At 42.5% G+C, this 25,882-nt stretch overlaps 1 protein-coding gene across 1 annotated transcript in view; it reads left to right on the top strand.

The window, feature by feature from the left end:
* bcl2l10 (BCL2 like 10) overlaps positions 1 to 25,318 on the top strand; it is a 33,776-nt gene extending 8,458 nt beyond the window's left edge. The window contains exon 3 of the mRNA XM_085968650.1: positions 22,598 to 25,318. Coding sequence (XP_085824776.1) covers positions 22,598 to 22,603 — 6 coding nt within the window. The 3' untranslated portion in view covers positions 22,604 to 25,318. The remainder of the gene's footprint in view (positions 1 to 22,597) is intronic.
* Positions 25,319 to 25,882: the final 564 nt, after the last annotated feature.

Below are 25,882 nucleotides of genomic sequence, written 5' to 3'. Positions count from 1 at the left end.
ACAAATTATAGTTTTCATTGCAGATTGCCTGCCTAGATTACATGCTCAAGTCCTGGAGTGGTGATTGAATTCTTCATCAACAAAATACTGTGAATGCTGGAAATCTGAAATAAAAAACACAATGTTGGAAACACTTAGGTCAGTCAGCGTGGAGAGAGAAACAGACTTAATGTTTCAGGTTGATATGGAAAGGTAATTCATGGTTTAGCCATGAATATTCCCATAAGGGCATGATAACTTTCCTTCTATTTTAACCCCACCAAAAATGCTGCACTTGAATTTCAACTTTTCTCATCTGTGTCCCTTCTGCTGTTGGTGGTCCATCACCATTCAGGACTTCTCCATAGTAGCACCTTGCTGACAAACTGACATTCTACTGGGGGAAATAAATTAAGACTTAGCTCTAGATAGGATCAGAACTTCAACTTTAGTTAAAATTTCAATTTGAAATTGGCTGAACTTTAATGATTAATTGAAATGGCTTTCATTTCATGTCTGTGTACTGGCTGTCCTCAGTTTGGAATATGTTTATAGATGGGACTCTGAGCACGGATCAGAAAGCAACCTGGAACCCTATTCATAGATATAAACAGATTATATAGACTAATATAGACTTATGATTGTTTTAGCACAAGGCTGTGCTAAATACTAAAAGATTCAATATCCAAACAATCTCTCCAGCATAATGCATATACATTCATGTTTACACTATTAAATTGTTGAATATGAAAGCATTTAATTGGTGCTTGACATTGACTACTTTTAAGATGAAATCTTTTTGAACAGCCAAAATAACTTGTGGTTCTTTAATTACTGCAGGTTTGTACCATTGCCTTTGATTTATTTTCATGAGCAGAAATTGTGATCCCACAACCACATAAAAGTTAGTACTCACTATCTGCTTTTATAGAACATATAAGAATAAAGTATGGGGACTACTGGTTTCCATATTTCCACCAAGTTATTACTTGTTTAGGTGTCTGGAATCTAGCCCACCTACTTTTTGCCTTGCACTAAAATCCTGAACTTGAAGTGTGCATGTGTCTGCAAAGCTAAATATTAGAACTCTGCCATTTAAAATACCCTTCTCCTTTTCAAATGGCTGAACAATCCTGAAATTGCTGTCTTTTGCTTTCTTCTTTTGCATGGGTATTATAGATCAGACCTGCAACAGCTTCTCTTCCCGCTCCTGCACAGTTACCGCTGGTGTCCCCCAAGGATCTATCCTTGGCCCCCTCCTATTGCTCATCTACATGCTGCTTCTCTGCGACATCATCCAAAAACAAAACGGCAGGTTCCACGTGTATGCTGACGACACCCAGCTCTACCTTACCACCACCTCTCTCGACCCTGCCACTGTCTCTAAGCTGTGAGACTACTTGTCCGACATCCAGTACCGGATGAGCAGATATTTCTTCCTACTAAATAGTGGGAAGACCGAAGCCATTGTCTTCGATTCCCTGCCACAAACTCTGTTCCTTAGCTACTGACTCAATCCTTCTCCCAGGCAATTCTCTGCAACGGAACCAGACTGTTTGCAACCTTGGTGTCATGTTTGACCCCGAGATGAGCTTCCGACCGCATATCTGTGCCATCGCTAATACCGCCTACTTCCACCTCCGTAGCATTACCTGACTCTGCCCTGCCTCAGCTTAGCTCATCCACTGCTGAAACCCTATCCATGCCTTGACTGTTCCAAGGCATTCTTGGCTGGCTGACCATCTGCCACCCTTGAGCTCATCCAAAGTTCTGCCCGTATCCTAACTTGCACAAAGTCCCGTTCACCCATCACCCCTGTGCATGCTGACCTATATTGGCTCCTGGTTAAGCAATGCCTCATATTTTTTAATTTCTCATCCTTGTTTTCAAGTCCCTCCATGGCCTTGCCCCTCCCTATCTCTAACCTCCTACAACCCTCAGATCTGCACTCCTCCAATTGTGGCCTCTTGTGCATGCCTGATTTTAATCGCTGCACCATTGGCGGCCATGCCTTCAGCTGCTGAGGTCCTAAGCTCTGGAATTCCCTCCCTAAACCTCTCTGCCTCTTTCCTCCTTCAAGACGCTCCAAAAAAAAAAAAAAAAAAAAAAATTGCCTTGTGGCTCGCTTTCAAATTTTGTTTGGTAATGCTCCTGTGGTGCTTTACTATGTTAAAGGTGCTGTAAAAATGCAAGTTGTTGTTACTTAACCCTGTTTGCAGTAAATTGTGTACTAAAATTTATGTAGGATTCCAGCTGTGTCTTTAATCTGTTCAGTGATGCAAAATAACATTGTGCCAGCTGTGTTCAGGCTAAAACGGGTACTCCAGTTTATTTACACTTGAATAACAAAGAAGAAAAGGTAGTAGGCATATGTACTATTATTAAAATACAAAAGTGGAGACCAGCCTTTCTCTGGCATAGAATAACCTCTTGAAATTAAACTCTAGGATAAATGCATATTTTACCTCTGAATATGAGGCAACTGCTCAGAGCACAGAGTCTGAACAGAGCAATTCAGTCTTCAAAAATGAGCTTAGATCTTGATTATAACCTTTAATACCCCTGCAGAAGAAACTAATTTCCTGGATGTAGACATCTTGCAATGATATCACAATCAATGATTGGGACACATTTTTGTTTGGCATTGGTATCCAAATGCAACTTTCACACACATCAAAGTGCATTCCTATCTTGCATCAAACCATAACTAACTTGTGACAAACTCCTAGACAAACCTGTTTGGTTGCTCAGCAGTGCAGGGACTACATTTTTGCACTACATGCTGCCAGAAAGCTGAATTGAGTGCTCCACAAGTGAACATCCTGTTTAATGCTTAAATGTTAGCTACTGATAGTTTTCTTAAGGCAAGTTAGCTTCCTTTTAACCCTCACCACCCTTCTGAAAAAAACAGTCTAACATGAAAGTAATTTTGAAAGCTGTATCGGAGTGATGAGCTGTGTAATTGTGGATCTCGCCACATGATTCCTTTCAGAAGCTTTGTGTATTTAGTGTACATGAGACATTAAACCAAGGCCTCATCTGCCCTCTGGGGTAGATTCCATGGCACTTTTCAAAGCAGAGCAAGGGAGTTCTCCTGCTGTCCTGGCCAATATTTATCCCTCAACCAACATCATTGAAGCAGATTATCTAGTCAATTATCTGTTTATAGGAACTTGCTGCCAAATTTCTCTACAACAATGACTACGTTTCAAAAGTACTTCATTAGCCGTGAAGCACTTTGAGACATCATGAAAAGCACTTGCGTTTTCTTCAGCTTTGGATAATACGCTGCATAAAACATTCTTTAATACTCAACAACTTGCCTTTTATATGGTAGCCTTAATGTATAAAATGTTCCAATGTACTTTTATGGGATGGAGAGGAAAGAGACAATTGAACATTCTGAGGCATATTGAAGAGTTGGCCGAGGTGATGAAAAGAAGTTTTGGCAAGGTTTTTAAAGGTGGAGATGGAGTGGTTTAGGAAGGGTGTTTGAGTGTAGAGCTAAAGCAGCTGAAGGCTTTGCTACCAATGTTGGGGGCGAAAGGAGGGTGGGATGTAAAAGGAAAATGGCTAGAGTTTGGAAACTGAAGAGTGTGGTAGGGGATATAAGGCTGGAGGAAGTTGCAGAATGGGGTAGAGTGAGACTGGAGAGATTTGAAGTAAGAATTCTACATTGGGTTCCTACCCCCAACACATGCAATGGGCCAACACAGTTTTTCCTTTTGCTCAAGGTTTCCATCATCTGTAATCCTGTATAGTATGACAATTTCCTCCTGCGTCTTAGTGAGCCAAATTAGAAATCCGTTTATAATGTAAAAAAAACTTGAATGTTTCTACTTAGTGACCACATCTTCAAACTGCTGCCCATAGCAGAAATATTTTAGTCTTATTCACGCTTCTATTTCTTACTGGATAGTTTGTCTTGTTTGATTGTTGTCGGTATAAATGCTTGAAAACTGCTGTCCTGGACACCTTTGCCTTATTGTTGGATAAATCCTGAATCAGGATACAAGCAACTTGGGTTGATTTATGAAAATGAATAGAACATGGCTTTAAACTTCAGTTGTGGTTCCCAATGTTCTATTGTGCCCATAAGACGAAAAAAAAGTTGACCGCTTCTGACTGACCAATATTAAATAGTGTTAACATTGTAATTTGCTAGTTATATTTCATGATTTTTGTCCCTTTTTTTTTTACTCCTGAACAAGCAGATGTTAGAATTTTAAATAGTTATATGTTGGAACATCTGTGAACGACAGACAACACACGAATCTGATGGAATTCATTTATCAAAGAGATTCTGAAAGTAATTTGTATAAAATGTCTAGTCAGAACCAATGAAGGGAATGCTTTTCCATAGTATTGAATGATGAAGTACCAAATCTCTGGACTGTAAGAAACCACAACATGTCTTTAGGCCACCAAGCTGGCAAGTTGGATTGGGGGCAGGATGCGATTGCAATCTCCAACTGGAGACAATTTAAAAACTTCATATTGATTCAACATAGTTTTCCAGGTTTGGAGATGGTTCTTTCAATGCTCTTCAAGCACCTCGGCTAATAATTTTGTGGTGCTATAAATTGGGCAAGGGGACCAGAAAACCAAGGAAACAACTTGGTTACCATTATGGGAAATTATAAAATACATGTCTTCTACAGAGTGGCCAAATTATGCTATTAAGATACTTCCCTTGGCGTGCTTACCCCACTATCCATTCCATGTGTAGGCTAAACAGTGAGCATGGCTAAACTAGCCCTCCATGATTGTCTAATTCTGTTGTCCTGCGATCCATACCCTTTTCTAATCTGTGTTACTGAGTAATGCTGGTACGCCAAGATTCACAATATCTCAGAAGCCTTAAGGAAGCTCCAGTCTAGCAGAAACAGGGATAAGACCCCTTTTTTGTTCCACTGTTTCCTCAAGACTCCCATTTGGACACTGAGGACCCCTACTGAGAATCTCAAGTGCTACTGTCTAGCAATTTAGGAACTGAGAACGGTAGCCAATTTATCTCCTCCCTAGCCTAGTGATACTGCAGCTAGTTGTTGTGATTGCCTGAGGTCCGTGAACTCGGCACAGAAGCGTCGAGCCTGGGACCTCGCTAATCTGTATGACTTGGTAACATTGGGAAAAATCACTATGAGCCAGCTGACCATGTTATGCATTTTTTTTCAAAAGTAAAAAGCTACTTTCTTAACACTACCTGATTTGCACTACCTCTGCTTTCCGAAACATTTGCATTTTTTCCACATTAGTTTTTAAGTGTGTCTGTATACTAGTATCAAATTACTGTGACATATAGTTAGTTCCCATAGCATGTAGGTTGTAGATTAAAACATGATAGCTTTTCAGATTAATATCTTAAAAAAGCTATGACTAACGCAGCCATCCCAGATTTTAATATGTGAAGCTGTTTTGAACAGTCTAATACATTAGCATAAAACAGAACAATCATTATCCTATTTTTACAATTATGCTGTACAGGAAGTGTGTCCAAATTCTGACCATGGGCCATTTGTGACCCGTGAGTTCTGTCAGTCTGCCAGTCTCTGCTCTTTGGTCTGACAACTCTGGCCTCCTGAGCACCATTCACTCTACTATTGGTGACCGAGGCTTGTGCTACCTCTGCTCTACATTCTGGAGCTCTCTCTTTTTATATAATCTTTTCCCTGCCTTCAAAAGCATCTCTTTAGCAATCAGCCCAAATCATCATCTGCTCAGTGTGCTAATCTGAAGGACCTGTGACATTTTCTGTTAGTTACTTAAAAAATGCAAGTTATCGTTGTTTACTTCTAGCAGTAATTGTTACTCTGCACTATGTGACCATCAAAGACTAAATGCTTGCATGCTCCTGCTGTTTAAATTCTCCTGTTTTGGGATTGTTGCCCTTTTTTCGAAGGTAGAAAATCTCTTGCACACTTCCTGTTCCCAAAGGGATGATGGTGGGCAGTATGCCCCCAGACCAGTGCCAGTACAACGCCTGGCTGGCCCACCAGACACATCTAGGAATGGGACAAAGGAAGCTCCCTATCCAATTTACTGCAGGGTGTCAGCTGACTTCTGCCTAGAATCTCCCTACTGCAGTGCAGCTGAGATTAGGACTGTAAAATGGTCTTCAAACCAAAATCATGCACTTCCTAACAACTTTCCCATGGAAAATTCATATGCCCACACTTCTAATAGAAATCTGTTAGACTAATTACACCCTCACCTCTAGTGGAGGCACTGCAGTTGCGTCACAAGTGGGAGGCTGTAATTACAACGTGGCCAGTTGACATAGAAAGTTTCCATTATAAATGAGGACACCAGAATTCATAATGGAAATGTAATAGGGCAACATCTAAGATTTTTAAAATGGGTAATGAATTGCATCCACATACCTTGGTCCAGTTAGCCTCCAGCCTTGAACCCCACTTCATCTGAAGGCTATATTTAGTCCTGACTTCCTGTGTACAATGCTACAGGTGATTTATGAGTTAGTCAGCGGCGAGGAAAAGGTGTTCGTCACTAGCCCCCAAAGAAAGCTGCCCACAAAAAATTGTGATCTCTATATGGCGAAGTTTGCCTTAACGTGCAATTGAGATCAGTGTAATATAGTGGGGGTCCCTAATGTGATGCTGCTGTGACGTCAACAAGTTGTCTAAGCAGCCAATCTCCATGCAGAATTCTCCGAGACCGGAAACCAGGAAGTGAAGAAGCTGCTTTTATTCTGACTTTTTTTTTAAATGTTAGAGCAAAACAAAGATTGGGGCTCTCTCATGGGGAAAAGGTAAACCTGAAATAAGTATGAACAAACTTTTAAAAAGTATAATTTTTTTTAAGTTTCTTGAATTAAATTTTTTATCATAATGGAGAAATTTGACACTCCACAAAATAAAAATTAGTTTTTCAGGGCCATAACATTTGTTTAGCCGTCAACAACACGCTGTTAAAACCCCAGTTACACCCAATCCAACAAGGCCTAACTTTTAATGGGGTATTTAACAACGATATTACTGCGGAAAAGCCCAAGTTTTCGTCGGTTTCACCGATTGTCGGCTATGGGCGGGTGCCCACATCGCAACCAGTGTCACAGCAGTGAACGACTGACCGCAACTTCAGGATTTCTGCGAGCACATGTGCTGCAGCCTGAAGTTGCGGTCAGTTTCAAAGAGGTAATAACTGCGAATGCTGTTAGTTCGCTGTAAGTGTCACACTTGCTTCTTGCCTCTTCCCTTTCTCTTTCTTACCCCCCCCCCCCCCCCCACACAATCACACTTTGTTGATAACACCCATTAAACTGTGTAACCTTAAATTCACTGAGAAATGTAATAGGAGCTCTGCTAATCTATTTAATTATTTGTAGATATGACAACCGAACAACACCAGACCGTTTTCTACACTCTGGGGAAACCTCTCTTCTCCCCCAACCCCCCCCCCCCTCCACTACCTTGTAGATTTGTCAACACAGTGATGCAATTCTTGTTCAAAAGAATATCACATTACTTGCATGTGACATTATTGCAACAAGTCCTCTTGGATAATCTCTGGCCAACAAACTCTATAAACAGCAAAGCTAGTCTGACATGAAAATAGTGGAAATTATCTCCCATGTTTACAGCTTTTAAAACTATTTTTAAACTTGACTAGCTTCTGTTGAATGGAATCCACAATTTCAGCATTTATCTCATGTAACAGCTTTCAAAATTATTTCTGCAATTCAATATAATTAGTGCAGTTTTTACTAGTATGTAGCTTGACATTATAGGAACTAAAAACCGATCTATAATGGTATTCCAAAGAAAGACTGGTAAAGAGCCCATTCTCATTGCTGGCAGAAGGGTTATTGCGTTGAGATGCATTCTTTGCCAACATTTGATTAAGGCAGTGTGGTAGCTTGGCTCATGTGCATTCAAATCCCAATTATAGCCAAACCATCCGAAGCAATAAATGGAAACTGGTCAGATCCCAAAAGGCAAAACTTGAAGCTGCATTTCTGGCAAGGAGAATTTGCTCCTGGCTGCATATTTCCAGGGGTTAAAAAATACAGAAAATGCTGGGAATACTCAGCAAGTCAAGCAGCATCTAAGCAGAGCGAAACAGAGTAAATGTTTCGGGTCAATGACCTTTCATCAAAAACCAATTTTTTTTCCCTTTGATCCCAGCCAGTACAAAAGGAATAGATGACCTAGGTTATCGATCTGAAATGTTAACTCTGTCTCTTCACAGATGCTGCCTGACCTCCTGCGTATTTCCAGCATTTTCTGTTTTTCATATTTCCAGTATCCGCAGTATTTTTTTGTAAAAAAAAGTCTTGTGACCATCGAAAGAAGTTTCCCATCTGCTATTTTGTTTTTCTCATTCTTCCCCCTGCCCCCTTACTGTACATCATGGGGAACCTAAAGGGCTGGAGGAATTTACAGTGTCAGCATAAAAAATAAAATGAAAAGGAAACTTTCACTTGTAGCTCACTCAATCCCCACAGACAGGCAGGGAACGTTTTGAAATACATATCCAAACCAACCCCAAGGAAATGCATGTTTCTTTTGTGCATTTATGGTTTGAGATGGAGGAGAATTTTGATTGTTTATTGGGGTAGTGGAATATGTTCAATGGGAGGAAATGTCATAAACAAAATACAGATGAAAAAGAAACTGTAAAGGCTGGAAACATAGAGCAGGTCCCTCAGCATCTGTAAATAAAAATGGTTAATAAAGTCTAAACCCTTTAGAAAGTTCAGACAATGAAGGATCTATGCTCGAAATATTTTAGAGAATACACACACGTGTACATACTATATTCTTCTCTAAGAATGTCAAACTATCGCATATTCAAATGCTATTTAAATATTTTCCTTCTGGGGAAGATGTCCACTGTGTGCTGTTTATAGTGGAATCATCAATGTGTTGATAAAGAACTAGTTTTAAGATTTAGCGATAAATAGCGAATAATGGAAATCTTTTAATAAAAACAGAAAATGCTGGAACTACTCAGCAGGTCAGGCAACATCTGGAGAGAGAAATAGTCAACGTTTCAGGTCGATGATCTTTTGTCAGCTGGAAATCTCTTCCCACCCTGCCCCCATTAGGCTGATGTGTTGAGTTCAGGTACAGCAGCTTTTACCTTCAGATACGTGAAGCTTCTACCACACCTAAATGGAAATTATTGGTTAATTAGGACACACCTGATAACTATATTTTTTGTTCCCAATAGGGAAAACGCACAATTTATTTTAAAATGCCACTGTTATGCTCTTGGGTTTTTACGCTAGATATTTTCCCTGGTTTCAGTGTCATTGCCGTCTCCATAAGCAGACGCTGCATTCCCTGCAAACCAGCGTGTGACTTTAGTAAATGTAGCGAGACCCAGGTGTCAAAGTGAGAGCCCTTGGTACTGTTCACCAGGTTACTGTAATAGAGCATATGCTGCTGCATGATTTCCTCAGCTATGGTAGGCATAAGAATATAAGTTGGGTTTTCTGCTCCTACATTCACCAGCTCTTTCTGCCCGTTAAAGTGAGTGGGTGTGCTTGGGACAGACCTAGAGAGGCCTGGCGATAGAGTCTTGGCTCAGGCCTTGAGCTAATGTGCCAAATGTTAAACGGGAAAATGAACAGTAATCAATCAAAACCTGATATTTACAGTAATTACAATCCTCAATGTCAATAACACTGCAACCCTCCTGCTGCAATAATCCTCAACAATAAACTGACAATTTAAATATGGTTGTTTACTTCTTACCTGGTTTATCAGTTACCACAGAGACTTCTGTCAAGCCCTGTATTCCGAATAGTTTCATTCTTGTCTATCCAGTCGTAGCCAGAGCATCACCGGGAATGGTTGCTCTTCCCGCTCCCACACACTATTTTAAAATTCTCATCCTTGCTTTCAAATCCCTCCATGGCTTTGCCCTTCGCTATCTTCATAACCTCCTCCAGCCCTACAACCCTCTGAGATATGTGCTCCCCTAATTCTGGTCTCGTACACATCCCCAATTTCAATCGCTCCACCATTGGCTGCCGTGCCTTCAGCTGCCTAGGCTGTAAGCTCTGAAATTACCTCCCTAAACCTCTCCACCTCTCTTTCCTCCTCTGAGATGCTCCTTAAAACCTACCTCTTTCATCTGCCCTAATATCACTATGTGGCTCGGTGTCAAATTTTGTTTGATAAACACTCCTGTGAAGCACCTTGGGATGTTTTACTACATTAAAGGTGCTATATAAATGCAAGTTGTCGTCGTATCTCTGCTGGGTTCCAGCTGCCTGTGATGTCCACATTGATTTGAAGCTATCCCAAAAGACATTAAAACTGAATTCCTCATAACTACATTGGGATGGTAAGAGGATCACAGTATATAAAATGGAATTTTCCTACACCAATGCAGCTGCTAAACAAATGTGCTCCCAGCAGAATGGAATGGTTTGACCCACTGATCAGTTTGAAGCTCTTTGAATAATCTACGAGATGGATCCTTATCGAAGGGCAATGAGAGCAAGCAACTGGCACATATCGAGACCTTGTCGTGAAGAGTGTGTATCGGTCTCGGGTGTATATTCTCCGCCGCCTGCAGAATCACTTCATAATACCCACTTTTAACCCTGTGTGTGATATGACCAGCAATAAAAATATCCATAAATAATCATAAACAAAAATGTTTTATTTTTGTCACAGCTTACTTAAAGGTGTGGCATTTTTTTGAGGAAGATCTGCCATATTTATTTTTAAATTAGTTCTTTGGATGTGGGCGATGCTAGCAAGGCCACATTTATTACCCATCCCAAGTTACTCCGAGAAGGTAGTGTTGAGCTGGCACCCTGCACTGCTGCAGTCTTGTGGTGATGGTGCTCCCATGTTAGTATTAAGTAGGGAATTATAAAATATTGATCCACTATATGTCCAAGTCAGGATGGTGGGGATATTGGGGCTGATCGTGTTCCCACAACATTGCTGCTCTTGTTCTTTTCAATAGTAAAGGTCACAGGGCAGTAAGGTGATGTTGAAGTAATTATACAGAGTTGCTGCAGTGTGTCTTGTCGATCATATGTTCTGCAACCCCATTGCACCGATGATGGAGGGACTGGATATTGAGTTCCGTGGCAAAGGTGGCAATCGAGTGAGCTGCTCTGTCTTTGAGGATGTTGAGCTTCTTGAATGTTGCAGCTGCACCGATCCAGGTGAGTGATCGGTATTCCTTCACACTCCTGGTTTGAGCCTTGTAGATGATGGAGAGGCTTTGAAGGGTCAGGAAGTGGGCCACTCATCACAAAGTTTCCAGCCTCTGCCACATTGTTGCTATCATTGGTCCACTTAAGCTTCTGGCCAGCAGTGATCCTGAAGATGTTGATGGTGGGGACTTAGCGATTGGTAGTGCCATTAAAGGTCAGGTAGAGGTGGTTGAGCCTTTTTTTGTTGGAGATAGTCATTATCCACCATTTATGTGGTGCGAATGTTAACCTACCATTTTAAAGGGATCCTTTATATACAGAGCCTTGTTCATATGGATGCTGAATCATTGAGTATATTCAAGGCTGAGATCGATAGATTTTTGCACTCTAGGGTAATCAAGTGATATTGAGATGAGGCGGGAAAGTGGAGTTGAGGTCGAAGATCAGCCATGATCTTATTAAATAGCGGAGTAGGCTCGAGGGGCCATATGGCCTACTTATGTTCTTATTGACGGTACTATTACTGATTCCTTCCACCACTTTAGCGATGGTTGGAAGGAGGCTGATAGGGCAGTAATTGGTTGTGTTTCATTTATCCTGGTTTTTGTGATTAAATTATATTCCACACTGTTGGGTAGATGCCAGTTTCATAGCTGTACTGGAAGAGCTTGGTTAGGAGGGGGTGGTGAGCTCTGGTGTGCAGGCCTTCAGCACCACAGCTAGGATGTTGTCACATTACATAGAGCTACATAGAGTCTACTGCACAGAAACAGGCCATTTGGCTCAACTGGTCTATGCCAGCATTTATGCCCCACACAAGCCTCCTCCCACCCCTCTTCATCTAACCCTATAAGCATATCCTTCTTGAATAGAAACAGAAAATGCTGGAAATACTCAGCAGGTCAGGCAGCATCTGCGGAGAGAGAAACCGAGTTAATGTTTTAGGTGGATGACCTTTCATCAGAACAGAAAGCATATCCTTCTTGTCAGGCCCGTAACATGCTGGGCTCCACCATGGTTGAGGATGGGGATGTTCATGAAGCCTCCTCCTCCTGTTAGCTGTCTGGCTGGTAACCACCATTCCTGACTGGATGTGGTAGGCCTGAAGAACTTCATTACAATCTGTTGGTTGTGGGTGTGCGTAGCTCAGTCTGTAGCCTGCTGCTTTTGGTGTTCAGCATGCAGGTGGCCCTGTGTTGCAGCTTCACTAGGTTAGGCCGTGACCATGGTGTACAAGACGCAGCCCAATGACATTGTCACCCTTTCAGTAAAAGTCCAGACAAGTTGCTCTCTATTTATTTACAACGTGAAATGACTGGGTGTGTTAATGGGTGTTACAGACTCGAAGATTACCAGTTTTGAATCTTGGCCTGTGCTGAGTTACCTGATTTTTAGACACGCAGTCTTTTGGTGCACACATGATGAAGAGCCACTTAAGTTAGAAGAGGCCAGCTGGTGGCCCTGGAGCCATACCTCAATATAGATTAGTGCCTTCCGGAGAGATGGGGAGGAAAGTAAGTTTGTTTTAATGTTAGTAGCGTTTTATAAGTGGTTAATTACCTGTTTTGTGTAACTACCTATTTAGGTAGGAACAGACTCTTCATTAAATAAACATGGGAGAAGTGTCTTCAATCTTGCTAGCAGACAGCAACAGAGTCTTGGGCTTAATGGCGCTGATCTTGATCCTATTTATATGTACAAACTGGGGGTGAGGGGAATCTCCCAAGTCCAACTTGAAATGACTAACCGATTAACGCAGAGCAGATGAGATATGGCCCACATAAGGTGGTTGTGGCTAATTGGGGGAATCCCTAGCGTACTCCGAAAATGACTTGATGTATTGCACTAGTTTCTGCTGATGCTTGAGAATCATTGGCTGTAGATTATTAATCTGGGGCCGGTATTGTTCCCCACATCCTGAGATCGCAGGAAGTACTATGGAGCTGTTGGCCCTACATAGAATTGGTCCCCACTTGTGGCATCTGCTGCTTGCCAATAAAATAATTATGCTCATAATGAAGTCTCAATATGTGTTGGTGACATGCGTCCCATAAATAACCGCAAACCATACATTCAATATAATAATAATAATAGACTTGTTAGCAAAATTGAAGCCCGTGAGATTAAAGGGGCAGTCAGTGGCTGCATGGATACGAAATTGGCTAAGGGACAGAAAGCAGTGAGTAGTGGTGAACGGTTGTTTTTTAGACTGGAGGGAAGTGTGCAGTGGTGGCCTCCAGAAACTTTCCACTGGCAGAAGGGTCAATAACCAAGAGGACACAGATTTAAGGTAATTGGCAAAAGTACCACAGGCAACACAAGGAAACAAAATTTTACGCAGCGAGTTCTGATCTGGAATGCGCTGCCTGAAAGGGTGGTGGAAGCAGATTCAATAATACCTTTTAAAAGGGAATTGGATAAATACTTGAAGTGGAAACATTTTCAAGGCTATGGGGACAGAACAGGGGAGTGGAACTAATTGGATTACTCTTTCGCAGACACGATGGGCTGAATGGCTGTCTTCTGTGATGTATCATTCTATGATTCAATCTCTAAATTTTCCATTTGTGTAACTTCCAATGAATAAAAATACCATCTCCCACCACCAAAACTTTGGAATTTTGCCAAGACAATTGCTGTGACCTCTGAGTCATTCAACAAGGGGAAGCTATCGACATGAGGTTGTTTTGGAGCCATAGTTAAGTTCTGTGGCTAGAAGTAGCATATTTTAAAATGGTTCCTAACAGTAAGACTTAGCCATTAAAGCCTCTTCATGTGTATTGCCTCAATGTGGTACAATTTTGAAATTAATGATTCCCAATAAATTGTAGACCAGCTCCCACCCATTTGGTGTCTCAATTTTCTCTCACGTTTGGGCTGTGGCTGATTTTGGATGCAGAATTTATCATCTAAAGGGTACAAACCTAAAGGGGGTGTATGAACAGAGAGACCTGGGGGTATATGTGCACAAATCATTGAAGGTGGCAGGGCAGGTTGAGAAAGTGGTCAAAAAAGCATACGGGATCCTGGACTTCATAAATTGAGGCATAGAGTACAAAAGCAGGGAAGTTATGATGAACCTGTATAAAACACTGGTCCGACCTCAACTGGAGTATTGTGTCCAATTCTGGGCACCACACTTTAGGAAGGATGTGAAGGCCTGAGAGAGGGTGCAGAAAAGATTGACAAGAATGGTTCCAGGGATGAGGGACTTCAGTTACGTGGATAGACTGGAGAAGCTGGAGTTCTCCTTGGTGCAGAGAAGGTTGACAGGAGATTTGATAGAGCTGTTCAAAATCATGATGGATCTAGAAGTAGATAGAGAAGAACTGATCCCCTTGACGGAAGGATCAAGAACCAGAGGACACGGATTTATGATGATTAGCAGAAGAACCAAAGGTGACATGAGGAAAATCTTTTTTACGCAGCGAGTGGTTAGGATCTGGAATGCACTGCCTGAGAGGGCGGTGGAGGCAGATTCAATCGTGGCTTTCAAAAGGGAATTGGATAAGTACCTGAAGGGGGAAAAAAAATTGCAGGGCTTCGGGGAAAGGGTGGGGGAGTGGGATAGCTGAAGTGCTCTTGCAGAGAGCCTGCACGGGCTCGACGGGCCGAATGCCCTCCTGTGCTGTAACCATTCTATGATACTATGATCTGTAGCCATACAATCACATTGAATGTCAAATAAAATGCTTGTTCTTCACTTTTTGTTAAAATTATCCTAAAATAGTTGTTGCATTTTTAATGTTGACCAATACAGATTCCACACCTGCCCAACTAAACTGGCACCGCACCCAGTAGTAATGTTCAATCGAGAGTGTAAATACAACCCAATTAAAACAAAAGGCATGTGGCTGCAACTTGCACACCAGATTTTTTAGTAGTTCTGTTCTAGCCTTCTGTAGGGTTTGAGGCCTGTTACATTCAGGCTCTTTAATACCTATTCAACACTTGTGTCCAAGAAAAGTACAGAATAAATTTGAATTTACACACAATTTGCTGATCCAACATTGTTCACTGGTAGTCTGGAGTGTGTGTGATATTGGAGCGAAGATGGAGCGATGTTTTACTTGGCCTGTCTCTTAAGGCATCAAATACTTTGGGCTTTTTAAAAATAATTTTGACACTCTAAAATGCGATGGAGGTTTTCTAGGTACAAGAGTCTTATTTATAAATGGATAAAGTGTTGCTGGTACATTAAGGTAATCCTGTCTAAAATAGCTACATGGTAAAGTTGTCTCTACTTTGCCTGAACCCTAACTCAGAAGGGTACCAGTGTAAACTTTCCTATTCCACGATGGGCTACTCTTGTGGGCCTGTCTGATAAGTTGATATTGGTTTCTCGTGGCCAGAATTTAGGGCCAGGCGGTGACGGGTCTTGGCTCTGCTGCTGGCTCCATCTCGACCTCCGAAATGACTTGCCGATGATTGGGCTTGTAAGCCCGCCTAGCGTGTTTCCCGGCCAAATGAAGGAAGTGGGTCTGATGACGTCATCTATGATACGTCATCAGCCAGTTTCCTTAAGGGATCACGTCCAAATTTCATTTGACAGTTGTGCTGCCAGTGTTCTGCAGCATTGAGGTGTTGCAAACACTGACCAGCACTGCGCAGAGGTGCACGGCTGCACCCAGGCTCTCCCATGGCTCCCTCCATATGCTTATGGAAGGAGTCACAGCACGCAGGGAGGTTGTCTTTTCTTCCTATGGGCGGAAGAGACCTCCCCAGGAGACCAACGCAGCCTGATTGCACAGGAGGGCACAAGCAAGGATGTGGTCAGGAGTACCTGGCTGCAGTGGCGCAAACCATTCAGTGATCTCAGTAGATCACGAAACGTTACTGCAAACCCACACTCAACCTCATCCTGCTGTGCCACTCATCACATCCCCATCACTCTGCCTTCCCTACCCTACTTCTGCACATCCTTACACCAACTCACCTCCACCCATCCCTCTTCATCTACATTATCACATCCCCATCTCACTAGCCACCCCTCACACTCGCCCTCATCCTAGTCCAATCATACCAACTAACAACACAAAAGGGTAGGCACTTGGGTGTTTTAGCCAATGTTCATGTAAAGTTTCTGTTAATGTGCTGTCTAACATTGAAATCTTTATTTGCAACACTTTGCGTTCTTAGACAGATTTGTGTGCACCTTCGGAAGTAGCTTAGTGAGTCGCAGTGAATGGTGAGACATAACGGTACCCCCGTGTGAAAGGAATGGCTTAGGCATTGTAGGGATGCTTTATGTTGTTAGTGTGGGCTGGTGCCAACCTGGTGCATCATTTGGCAGCCAGGGTGTACAGCATCAAGTGAAGTAAATGTGGCCATGATGAGGCCATCCCTGGCCTCCCAGGCAGTAATGTGCTTGGGTGCTGATGCCCTATGTCCTGTGCAGCATCAGGTGATTGCGGAGAAGGTTGGTGGTGTTGTTGGTGTTGATGGTGTGCCTGGTGGTGCTGGGATTGATCGTGGTGGGATTCTGAGGACCAAGGTGAGAGAGTTTCAAGGGCACCGATGTTGCTGGAATAGATGACAGGTGAAGTAGAGATGACACAAGTGATCTGTCAATGGTGGGAGAGGTAATGAGGTCAGACTGGATGGAGACTTGTGTAAAGACTTGCAGCATTTTGAACCTGTAGTGGAAATGCAGTTTGGAGAAGCTACTGGTTAAGGGAACATATCTCAATCAGCTGGGAGCTTTTACTTTACATTTGAAGTTGTCAACTCCGCTGATTCAAAGGCCACTGACCTCCTGCCTCAGTTTCACGGACGAGGTCTAGGCAAAGCAGGAAACCAGTGGGCGACCTGTCAAATCCAAAAGGCTGGGGGAAAAAAAACATTGATAAGTGGCTGTAAACAAACCACTAATGATTTTAATTGCCTCCCCTACCACTGCCTGTCCTGGCATTGGGAAAGTCTAGTGTGCGCATTTTGACAGCGGGTTCCTGACCCGCTGTCAATCATTTTAAATTTAACAGCTGACCCGCCACCCATCCCGTCCGCTGAACGGCAGCAAAATTCCGGCCTAAGATTATTCCAGTTCTATCCTGGAAATACCAGAAGCAGACCTTGTATTTTGGGCCAGTTGTACATGCATGTATTGTGGACCAATGTGATGTTGTGGGTCACTACACAATCCATTCTTACAAACACAATCCAGAACCCAAATCAGTTTGAAACTCTATTAGAAAATTGGAACAAAGCTAGGCTCGGGTTTACCTGGCAATTTGCTTCCGAAAGTTGGTATTTCAGGGAGTCGGATAATACTACTAATTTACTGAATCTAAGTGGGTTTGTACTTTGGAGTCATGCCAACCAAGAATTGGTTTTAAATTCCTTTTTGTACTTCAGCAAATGGGCACCTGATTCGCATGCTAATTCTGTCACATCTGGTGTTGAACTCCCAGAGCCTGCCAGCATCCAAGTTGACCTTGACCAGTGTGTAATGCAGACTAGTTAGGAACCTTACATGTAAACTCCACTTTTGAATCCCTAGAACATTGCCATCAGCCCCTCTCAACTACTCTTGCCCTTCCATAGGCAGCTCACACCTCTGTGCAGCAGTTCTCCCTTTCTCTATTTAGATGGTTTCCCTAGCACTGAACCCATATTACAAAGAATTTCCAGCATAGAATCAGGCCATTCAACCCAACGGGTCTATGCTGGTGTTTATGCTCCACATGAGCTTCGTCCCACTCTACTTCATCTCCCCCTATCAGCATATCCTTCTATTCCTTTCTCCCTCATGGTACTTATCTAGCTTCCCCTTAAATGCGTCTATGATATTCTCATCAACTACTCCAGCATGTGGTAGCGAGTTCCACTCACTGGGTAAAGAGGTTTCTCCTGATTTCCTTATTGGATTTATTGGTGACTATGTTATACTGATGACCAATGTTCCCTGTGAGCTGCGCTTTGTTCTGCGTGGCTTGTTTCTTTTAGTGCGTGGTCCCTTTAAATTTTCACACAAGTGCGGTTTTTGCAATGGAGAAGCCCATGACCAACCAGCGCGGGATCCTTTCCCATTACTGCGCGACCGTGCAGCTTGGACGCGACATTGCTGATGACCCCCTAGTTCTAGTCTCCCCCACAAGTGGAAACGTCTTCTCTACGTCTACATTATCAAACCCCTTCGTAATTTTAAAGACCTCTATTACATAGAATTACATAGAAACATAGAAACATGGAAGATAGGAGCAGGAGTAGGCCATTCAGCCCCTCGAGCCTGTTCCGCCATTTAATGAGATCATGGCTGATCATCCAAATTCAGTACCCTGTCCCTGCTTTCTCCCCATAACCCTTGATCCCTTTAGCCTTAAGAAATATATCTAACTCCTTCTTGAATATATTTAATAAGTTGGCTTCAACTGCCTTCTGTGGTAGAGAATTCCACAGGTTCTCCACTCCTCATCTCAGTCCTAAATGGCTTACCCCTTATCCTATGACTGTGACCCCCTGGTTCTGGACTCCCCCGCCATCGGGAGCAGCCTTCCTGCATCTAGTCTGTCTAGTCCTGTTAGAATTTTATAAGTTTCAATGAGATCCCCTCTCATTCTTCTAAACTCTAGCGAATATAAGCCTAATCGACCCAATCTCTCTCCATGCGTCATTCCTGCCATCCCAGGTATCAGTCTGAATATAGCACAGAAATGGGCCATTCGGCCCAACCAGTCCGTGCTGGCATTTATGTGCCACTCGAGCCTCCTCCTGTCTTTACTCATCTAATTCTATCAGCATAACCCTCTATTCACTTCTCCCTCATATGCTTGTCTAGCCTCCTTAAATGCAGCTATACTATTCACCTCAACCAGTCCCTGTGGTAGCGAGTTCCACATTCTCCCCTTAGCCTTCTCGTTTCTAGAGAAAAGAGCCCCAGCCTGTTCAGTCTTTCCTCATAATTATAACCTCTCTGGTATTATTCTTGTAAAAGAATTTTGCCACAACAATAACTTGCATTTATATAGCGCCTTTAACATAGTAAAACGTCCCAAAGCGCTTCACAGGAGTGTTATCAAACAAAATTTGACACCGAGCCACATAAGGAGATATTATAGCAGATGACCAAAAGCCTGGTAAAAGTTGTAGGCTTTAAGGGGCGTCTTAAAGGAGGAAAGAGAGGTGGAGAGATTTACAGAGGGAATTCCAGAGCTTAGGGCCTAGGCAGTTGAAGGCTCGACCGCCCATGGTGGAATGATTAAAATCAGGGTGCTCGAGGCCAGAATTGAAGGAGCGCAGATATCTAGGAGGGTTGTAGGGCTGGAGAGTAGGAGGGGAAGAGGCCATGGATGATTTTGAAAACAAGGATGGGAATTTTAAGATCGAGTCGTTGCTTAACTGGGTGCAGATAAATTTAGGCAAATATTGAATTATCTACTGAAAATAGATCAGAGCAAACTTGTATATGGAGGATGAACTTTAAGCACAATAGAATCAAGAGAGAAAATAAACTCCAAAACGTTAAATTGAATGTCTCAATGCAGCAAGACTTGAACAACATTCAGGTTTGGGCTGACAAGTGGCAAGTAACATTCATGCCACACAAATACCAGGCAATAACTATTTCCAACAAGAAAGAGTCTAACCACCTCCCTTTGACATTCAATGGCATTACCATAGTCAAATTCTCTACCATCAACATCCTGGGGGGTTACCATTGACCAGAAACCTAATGGGACCAGCAACATAAATGCTGTGACTACAACAGCAGGTCAGAGGCTAGGTATTCTGTGGCGAGTGAGTTACCTCCTGACTCCCCAAAACCTTTCCACCATCTACAAGGCACAAGTCAGGAATGTGATGGAATACTCTCCACTTGCCTGGATAAGTGCAGCTCCAACATCATTCAAGAAGCTTGACACCATCCAGGATAAAGCAGCCTGCTTGATTAGCACCCCATCCTCCAGCTTAAACATTCACTCCCTCCACCACCGGCGCACCATGGCTGCAGTGTGTACCATCTACAAGAGTCACTGCAGCAACTTGCCAAAGCTTCTTCGACAGCACCTCCCAAACCCACAACCTCTACCACTGAGAAGGACAAGGTCAACGGGCACATGGGAAAGCTATCACTTCCAAGTTCCCCTCCAAGTCAAACACCATCCTGGCTTGGAAATATATCACCATTCCTTCATCGTCACTGGGTCAAAATCCTGGAACTCCCTCCCTAACAGCACTGTGGGAGTACCTTCACCACACGGACTGCAGCGGTTCAAGAAGGTGGCTCACCATTGCCTTCTCGATAGCAATAAATGCTGGCCTTGCCAGCGATGCCCACATACTGTGAATTTAAAAAAAACGTGATTGTTGTTGTTTGAAGCCTTTTAAACACTTGCATTTGTTGTGCTGTGGAGTTGTTGTAATTTCTGTTCAAATGCACCCTGGAGATCTGGAATAGTTGCTCATTGTCTACTTGTGCACACTGTAGCCTGGAGTTGCTGTGGAACATGTTCAGACGTGCTATTGCCGTGGCTTCCCTACTACGGCTGATTTCTCAGAATTAACACTAACTTCACCAGAAACAGCTGATTAACATCCTGTGTGGTGCTGTTGCTCTGCAAGCTAAGCTTTGCATATCTCAAAAGCTTTGGCAGGCATAAGTGTCCCACTCGTAGATGTGAAACTGCAGCGGAAAGTCGTATTTCTAAGTTTGCAGCTACTAATTTTGAAATTTGTAGTAAATTTCTTTAATGTCTTGTGATCGGCAGTTAATTGATGTATAATCACAATCTTTGTCTGCCCAGGGCCACTCATGAGATGACTCCCTTAGAACAAAACTTGACAGCAAATTTTGATAGAAGTAATGTATTTAGATGGGTCAGTGAGTCATGTGACTAATGCACCATAAGGCTTCTGGAAGACTAGATAGTGAGACCAAACGTGGCTGTTGCTGATATTCAGTAATCGTTGTGTGTGTGTGTGTATCTGCATGTGTGCGTGTGTATGTATATATCTGTGAATGTATATGTGTGTGTGTGTGTGTGTATATATATATGCATGTGTGTCCGTGTGTGTGTGCATTTATTTTGTTCTCGGAATGCTGGGGACACAGGCCAGACTGCATTTCTTCCCCGTCCCTAGCTGTCCTGAGAAGGTGACGGTGGGCTGCATTCTGGTGATTGTTTTCTCGACTAAGTGACTTGCTAGGACACTTCAGAGAGGATTAAGAGTCAATTACATAGTGTGGGACTGGAGTTATGTGTAGGCCAAATCAGCTGGGTCTTTACGATAATCCGGCAGCTTTAACAGTCATTCTTTTTCCTCTTGTTCCAGGCCACAGATGACCAGATGTACTGAATTCAGTTTCATTTCTAGTCCAGTATAGTAATCTCTACACTACCATGCTGTCTGTCTGAGTTCAGATGATGTAGTCTGTAAGAAAGAAGCTGGAGACATTCATAGAGAATAGATTATAGCCTTACAGTCTTATTCCTGGTATATTTATTTATAGTTTGCATTCCAAAATGAATATAGCATTGACACTAATTTTCTGGTAAATATCACTTTTAAGTTATAGTGATTATGTTACAATCTTTGATTATTCAATGAGGACGCCAAGGTTAGAGCCCAGAGGTCATTGCCGGTTCTTTTCAGAGCTGAGCCTTGTGACCAGGAGTTGCATAGTGTTGCAGCATTTGATGACCCATGATATTTTGAGCAATAGTCCATATCTCCATACTGTGTTGTAGGCAGCTGATCAGCGCTGTTCCGGTGTCTAGACTGAAAGCCAGCCTCAATGTAACATATAATAGCAAGAACCTGGTTATAGCAAAAATATTCCTGATCTGAAACCAGTCTCCTTCCTTTGGGTGAATAGCTTCAAATATAGGTGCGAGACAGGACCAGTAAAACCCTCTCTGAGCACAACCTTCACCTTGTGTTCCTGTTTCATGTTAACACAACGAATGTCATCAAAAGGCTCCTTACTCCCAGTATGATTAGCTACGTGAAATTTGTTAAGAGATCATAACACTATGGGACAGACATGATGGAATAGCTACCCTTTTTTGTCCTTCATTTTTGTATATTGGTAGGCGGCAACCATTTGATTGACTAGAGCCCTTGCATATTCTTGCATTTCTTTTTTTTTCTTTTTTGTTACTACTTATCTAGACAATTTGAGAGAGAAAGCAAAGTCTTGGGATGAGCTCACTAGCATATAACTAGGGTGTGGAAAGAGAAAGGTAAATTGTGCACTCTCCACAAAACCTCACCATCTCAAAAAAAGCGTTGGCTCTTCTGATGGCTGAGAGATTATCCAGTGAATATCCAAACTAAAAAGGCCCCAAAGTCAATCTCCATTCTGTACTTGGTTAGCTGACATCAGCCAGGACAGTAGCAGGAGCTACTACCATCTATTACCATCTTGTCTGGCTTCGAACACCTTTTATTGTCTCTTCTACTTCTTTTGTCTCTTTCACTTCTTTTGTCCGATCGCAGCCCTGCCTTCCATCTATTTTCTTTTATTTCCAGTTTTGAAGAAGGGTTCGACCCGAAACGTCAACTCAAATTTCTCTCCACGGATGTTGCCTGACCTGCTGAGTTTTTCCAGCATTTTCTGTTGTTATTTCGGATTTCCAACATCTGCAGTATTTTGCTATCGTAGTAGCAGGAGCACGACAGTTTGCCATAGCTCCCCTCATTTTAGGGAGCAGAAAATCAACCAAGTTGCCTTGTCTTGATCACTATGCAGCGATGCCTGCTGATGGTGTATATGGATGTCGGTTAAGGACAGGATTATGCTTGGCTGTAATATACCCCATGTTAAAACAGCATCCTGATCTCCACTGTCAAGGCTCATACATGAACAATGGCTACATGGAGACATACCAGAGGTGGCTGGTGTTCATTCAGACATATCCCAGCAATGAGTCAATTCCTTCAGGAAATGAGGAGAAAGGAATAGCAAGGGGAAAAACAATTCATATTTACAAAGGTTTTGGCTGGTCAAGAACTACTTAAGTATTACTTTCGTATGGTATTCTTCTGCTAAAGTGGTTTTAAAAGCTTTCTAAACAATTAAACCCTGCTAATTTAAAATCATTACAAATAGATACATGGCGTAGCCAGTGTCTTGATGTGTGTATTTAATATTCTAAACAACTGGAATAATTGCAACAAACTACTCCTACTTGGAGATTATGGTATATTCTTACTCTTCCCTAGCATCTATCTGAAGTTTGCTCTTTCTAAGTTCCATTGCTGAAAAGTGGATGTATTTCTAACCTTTTGGGATAAAAGGTAGATTTGCATATGATATTCAAAGTAGTATTTCCATTCCACAGCTCTGCTGCATTTCCACTGACGGCGCTCCAGGTATCCGGTTATCATGGATGGAAAGGGGGTGGAGGAACATAGGAACCAGGAGTAGGCCATTCAGCAGCTCGAGCCTTTTTCCGCCATTCTATTAGATCACGGCTGATCTGTACCTTAACTCCGTTTACCCTCCTTTGCTCCATGCCCCTTGATGCCCTTTACCTAAGAACAATCTATCTCACTCTTAAAAATTTCAATTGACCCAGCAGCCTTTTGGGATTTCCACTACCCTTTATGTGTGAAAGTGCTCCCTGATCTCACTCCTAAATGGGCCAGCTCTAATTCTAAGATTATGCCCTCTTGTTACGGATCCCTCCACCAGAGGAAATAGTTTCTCTATATCCGCCTTATCAAAGCTCCATATCATTTTAAACATTTTGATTAGATCACCTCTCAACCTTTGAAACCCGAGGGAATACAAGCAAGGTTTATGCAACCAGTCCTCATAATTGAACCCTTTAAGCCGTGGCACCATTCTGGTGAATCTGCACTGTGCCCCCTCCAAGGCTAATATATATATTTCTTGAAATTTGGTGCCCAAAACTGAACCCAGTACTCTAAATGAGGCCTGACCAGGGCTCTGCACAACTGAAGCATTACTTCCTCACTTTGAAATTTGAATCCCCTTGAGATAAAGGCCTTTTTGTACCTGTGCACTAGTTTTAGTGAATTGTGTACATGGACACCCAATTCCTTTGATCCTGTAGAGCTCCTAGTCTCGCACCATTAAGAACATATTTCGATATAGCTTTCTCCGATTGTAGGATTCTCAAAATGTACAGATCCCCCCCCCCCCACCCCCCACCATTACAAAAGAAAACCATATTAAAGTGATTGTGGACCCTTGCTAAAAACCTCAGAAGGACAAAAAGCATGTTGGGCCCAGCAGGGAGATTCAAGGTCAAAAACCAGACTTGGCATTTTAAAAGGGACATGTTCAGGCATGTTTGGGAAAACAGGCTGCAACAAAGAATTTGGGATCTACCTATGCAGTAGCCAGTTTGAGTATTTGAGGTAATCAAACTGTCTGGGAGAAACTGTAAACATAACTCAGCCCCTATCACGAAATTTATATGCTGACAATAGACCCACGGAAGAACAGCCTCACAGAACCCATCAAAATCATGCACAAACCAAATCGTTTAGCCAACCTGCAAAGAATCTCAGGCCCCACAGGAAACTCAAAGCTTGAGGACAATTCAATACAATTAGATAAGAGCTCAACTGCTCAGGAACCCATCCCAAAACCACTTTAAACAACTTAATCAGATTAGGAGGCTCCAATTTAGTATAATTGAAAGCCTGCTTTCTAAAGACAGAGAAGTCAAGAAGTTCGAAAGACTCGTCAGGAAGGTTTCAGCAGAACAGTTCAAACAGTTGAAAACAGTTCAGCAAGGTGGGAGTTCAAGAAGTACAGAGAGTTCCAAGTTCGAGTTCAGTACTCTCTGCAGTTCGAAGGAGTCTCGCAGAAGTTCTCTCTCTCTGGAAGCAGTTCAAACACAAGAAGAAACCGGAGCAACAGTTTCAGTGATCATCAGACACCTTGCGGCAACAAGGGCCTTACGAAACAACCCATCGAACATTACCATCAGCCAACCGGGTAATATTGGGCCACCGCAACCAAAGAAAACCAACTCGGAAGAAAACCGAAGATTCGCAAGTTTTTCCACTCTACAAACTATTCCTGCGTTTGGTGAGCATTATCCCTGGTCCTTCAGAGCCTAACTTAGCTAGTAAAGTGGGATTGGGAGGGGTGAGATATTTGTCTACTGTAATTTTTCCCTCGTGTATGTCGAAGTGTTTTCCCCATTTTATTAGAGTGTTATTATTGTGTTGTATTTTCTTTCTCAAATAAAGATCAAAGTTCTTGCACCAAAATCAGTTGTTTGCTGCACTTTTATCACAACTCCCAAATAAGTCCAAGGTTTAGAACCAAGGGAGTGGGAGCGATTCGAACCGTTCAGAAGTCAGAGGTGAAGCTGACCCCAAACACTACCGCTTACACGATCCAAAGTGGTTGACTCCACACTTCCTCATATTGAAATCCATCTGCCATAGTTTTGCCCACTCACATAGTCTATCTATGTCCCTTTTGTACCTTACACCAAGCTATTTCGGAAGCTATCCATTGGTTCACCAATCTGGACTTGGTCGTTTGAATGTTGTTAGTCATACCATTGTGTGTGTGTGTGGGTGTCTTATGCACACCATGACCTCTATCCACCGCCACCCCCGCACACCAACCAGCCACACAATCTCTTGAAGACAAACCCCATGGCTTATTTAGGAAAGAAATTCTAGCAAATTCCAACCATTGATTTGTATAGCTTTAGATTCGATTCTGTTGAATCCAGGGGCAAACATTTGAATGTTTTTTCCCCTCTGTGGGCTGGAGTCTAGGGAATTTAAACACAGGTGGTTAAGAAGGCAAATGGTATGTTG

The sequence above is a fragment of the Somniosus microcephalus genome, chromosome 27 (genome assembly GCF_052327205.1).
Source record: "Somniosus microcephalus isolate GS21.2 chromosome 27, FLI_Smic_1.0, whole genome shotgun sequence".
NCBI classification, from domain to species: domain Eukaryota; kingdom Metazoa; phylum Chordata; class Chondrichthyes; order Squaliformes; family Somniosidae; genus Somniosus; species Somniosus microcephalus.
Note: the sequence above shows the minus strand (reverse complement) of the source record. Positions and strands in the feature narration are given on the sequence as shown.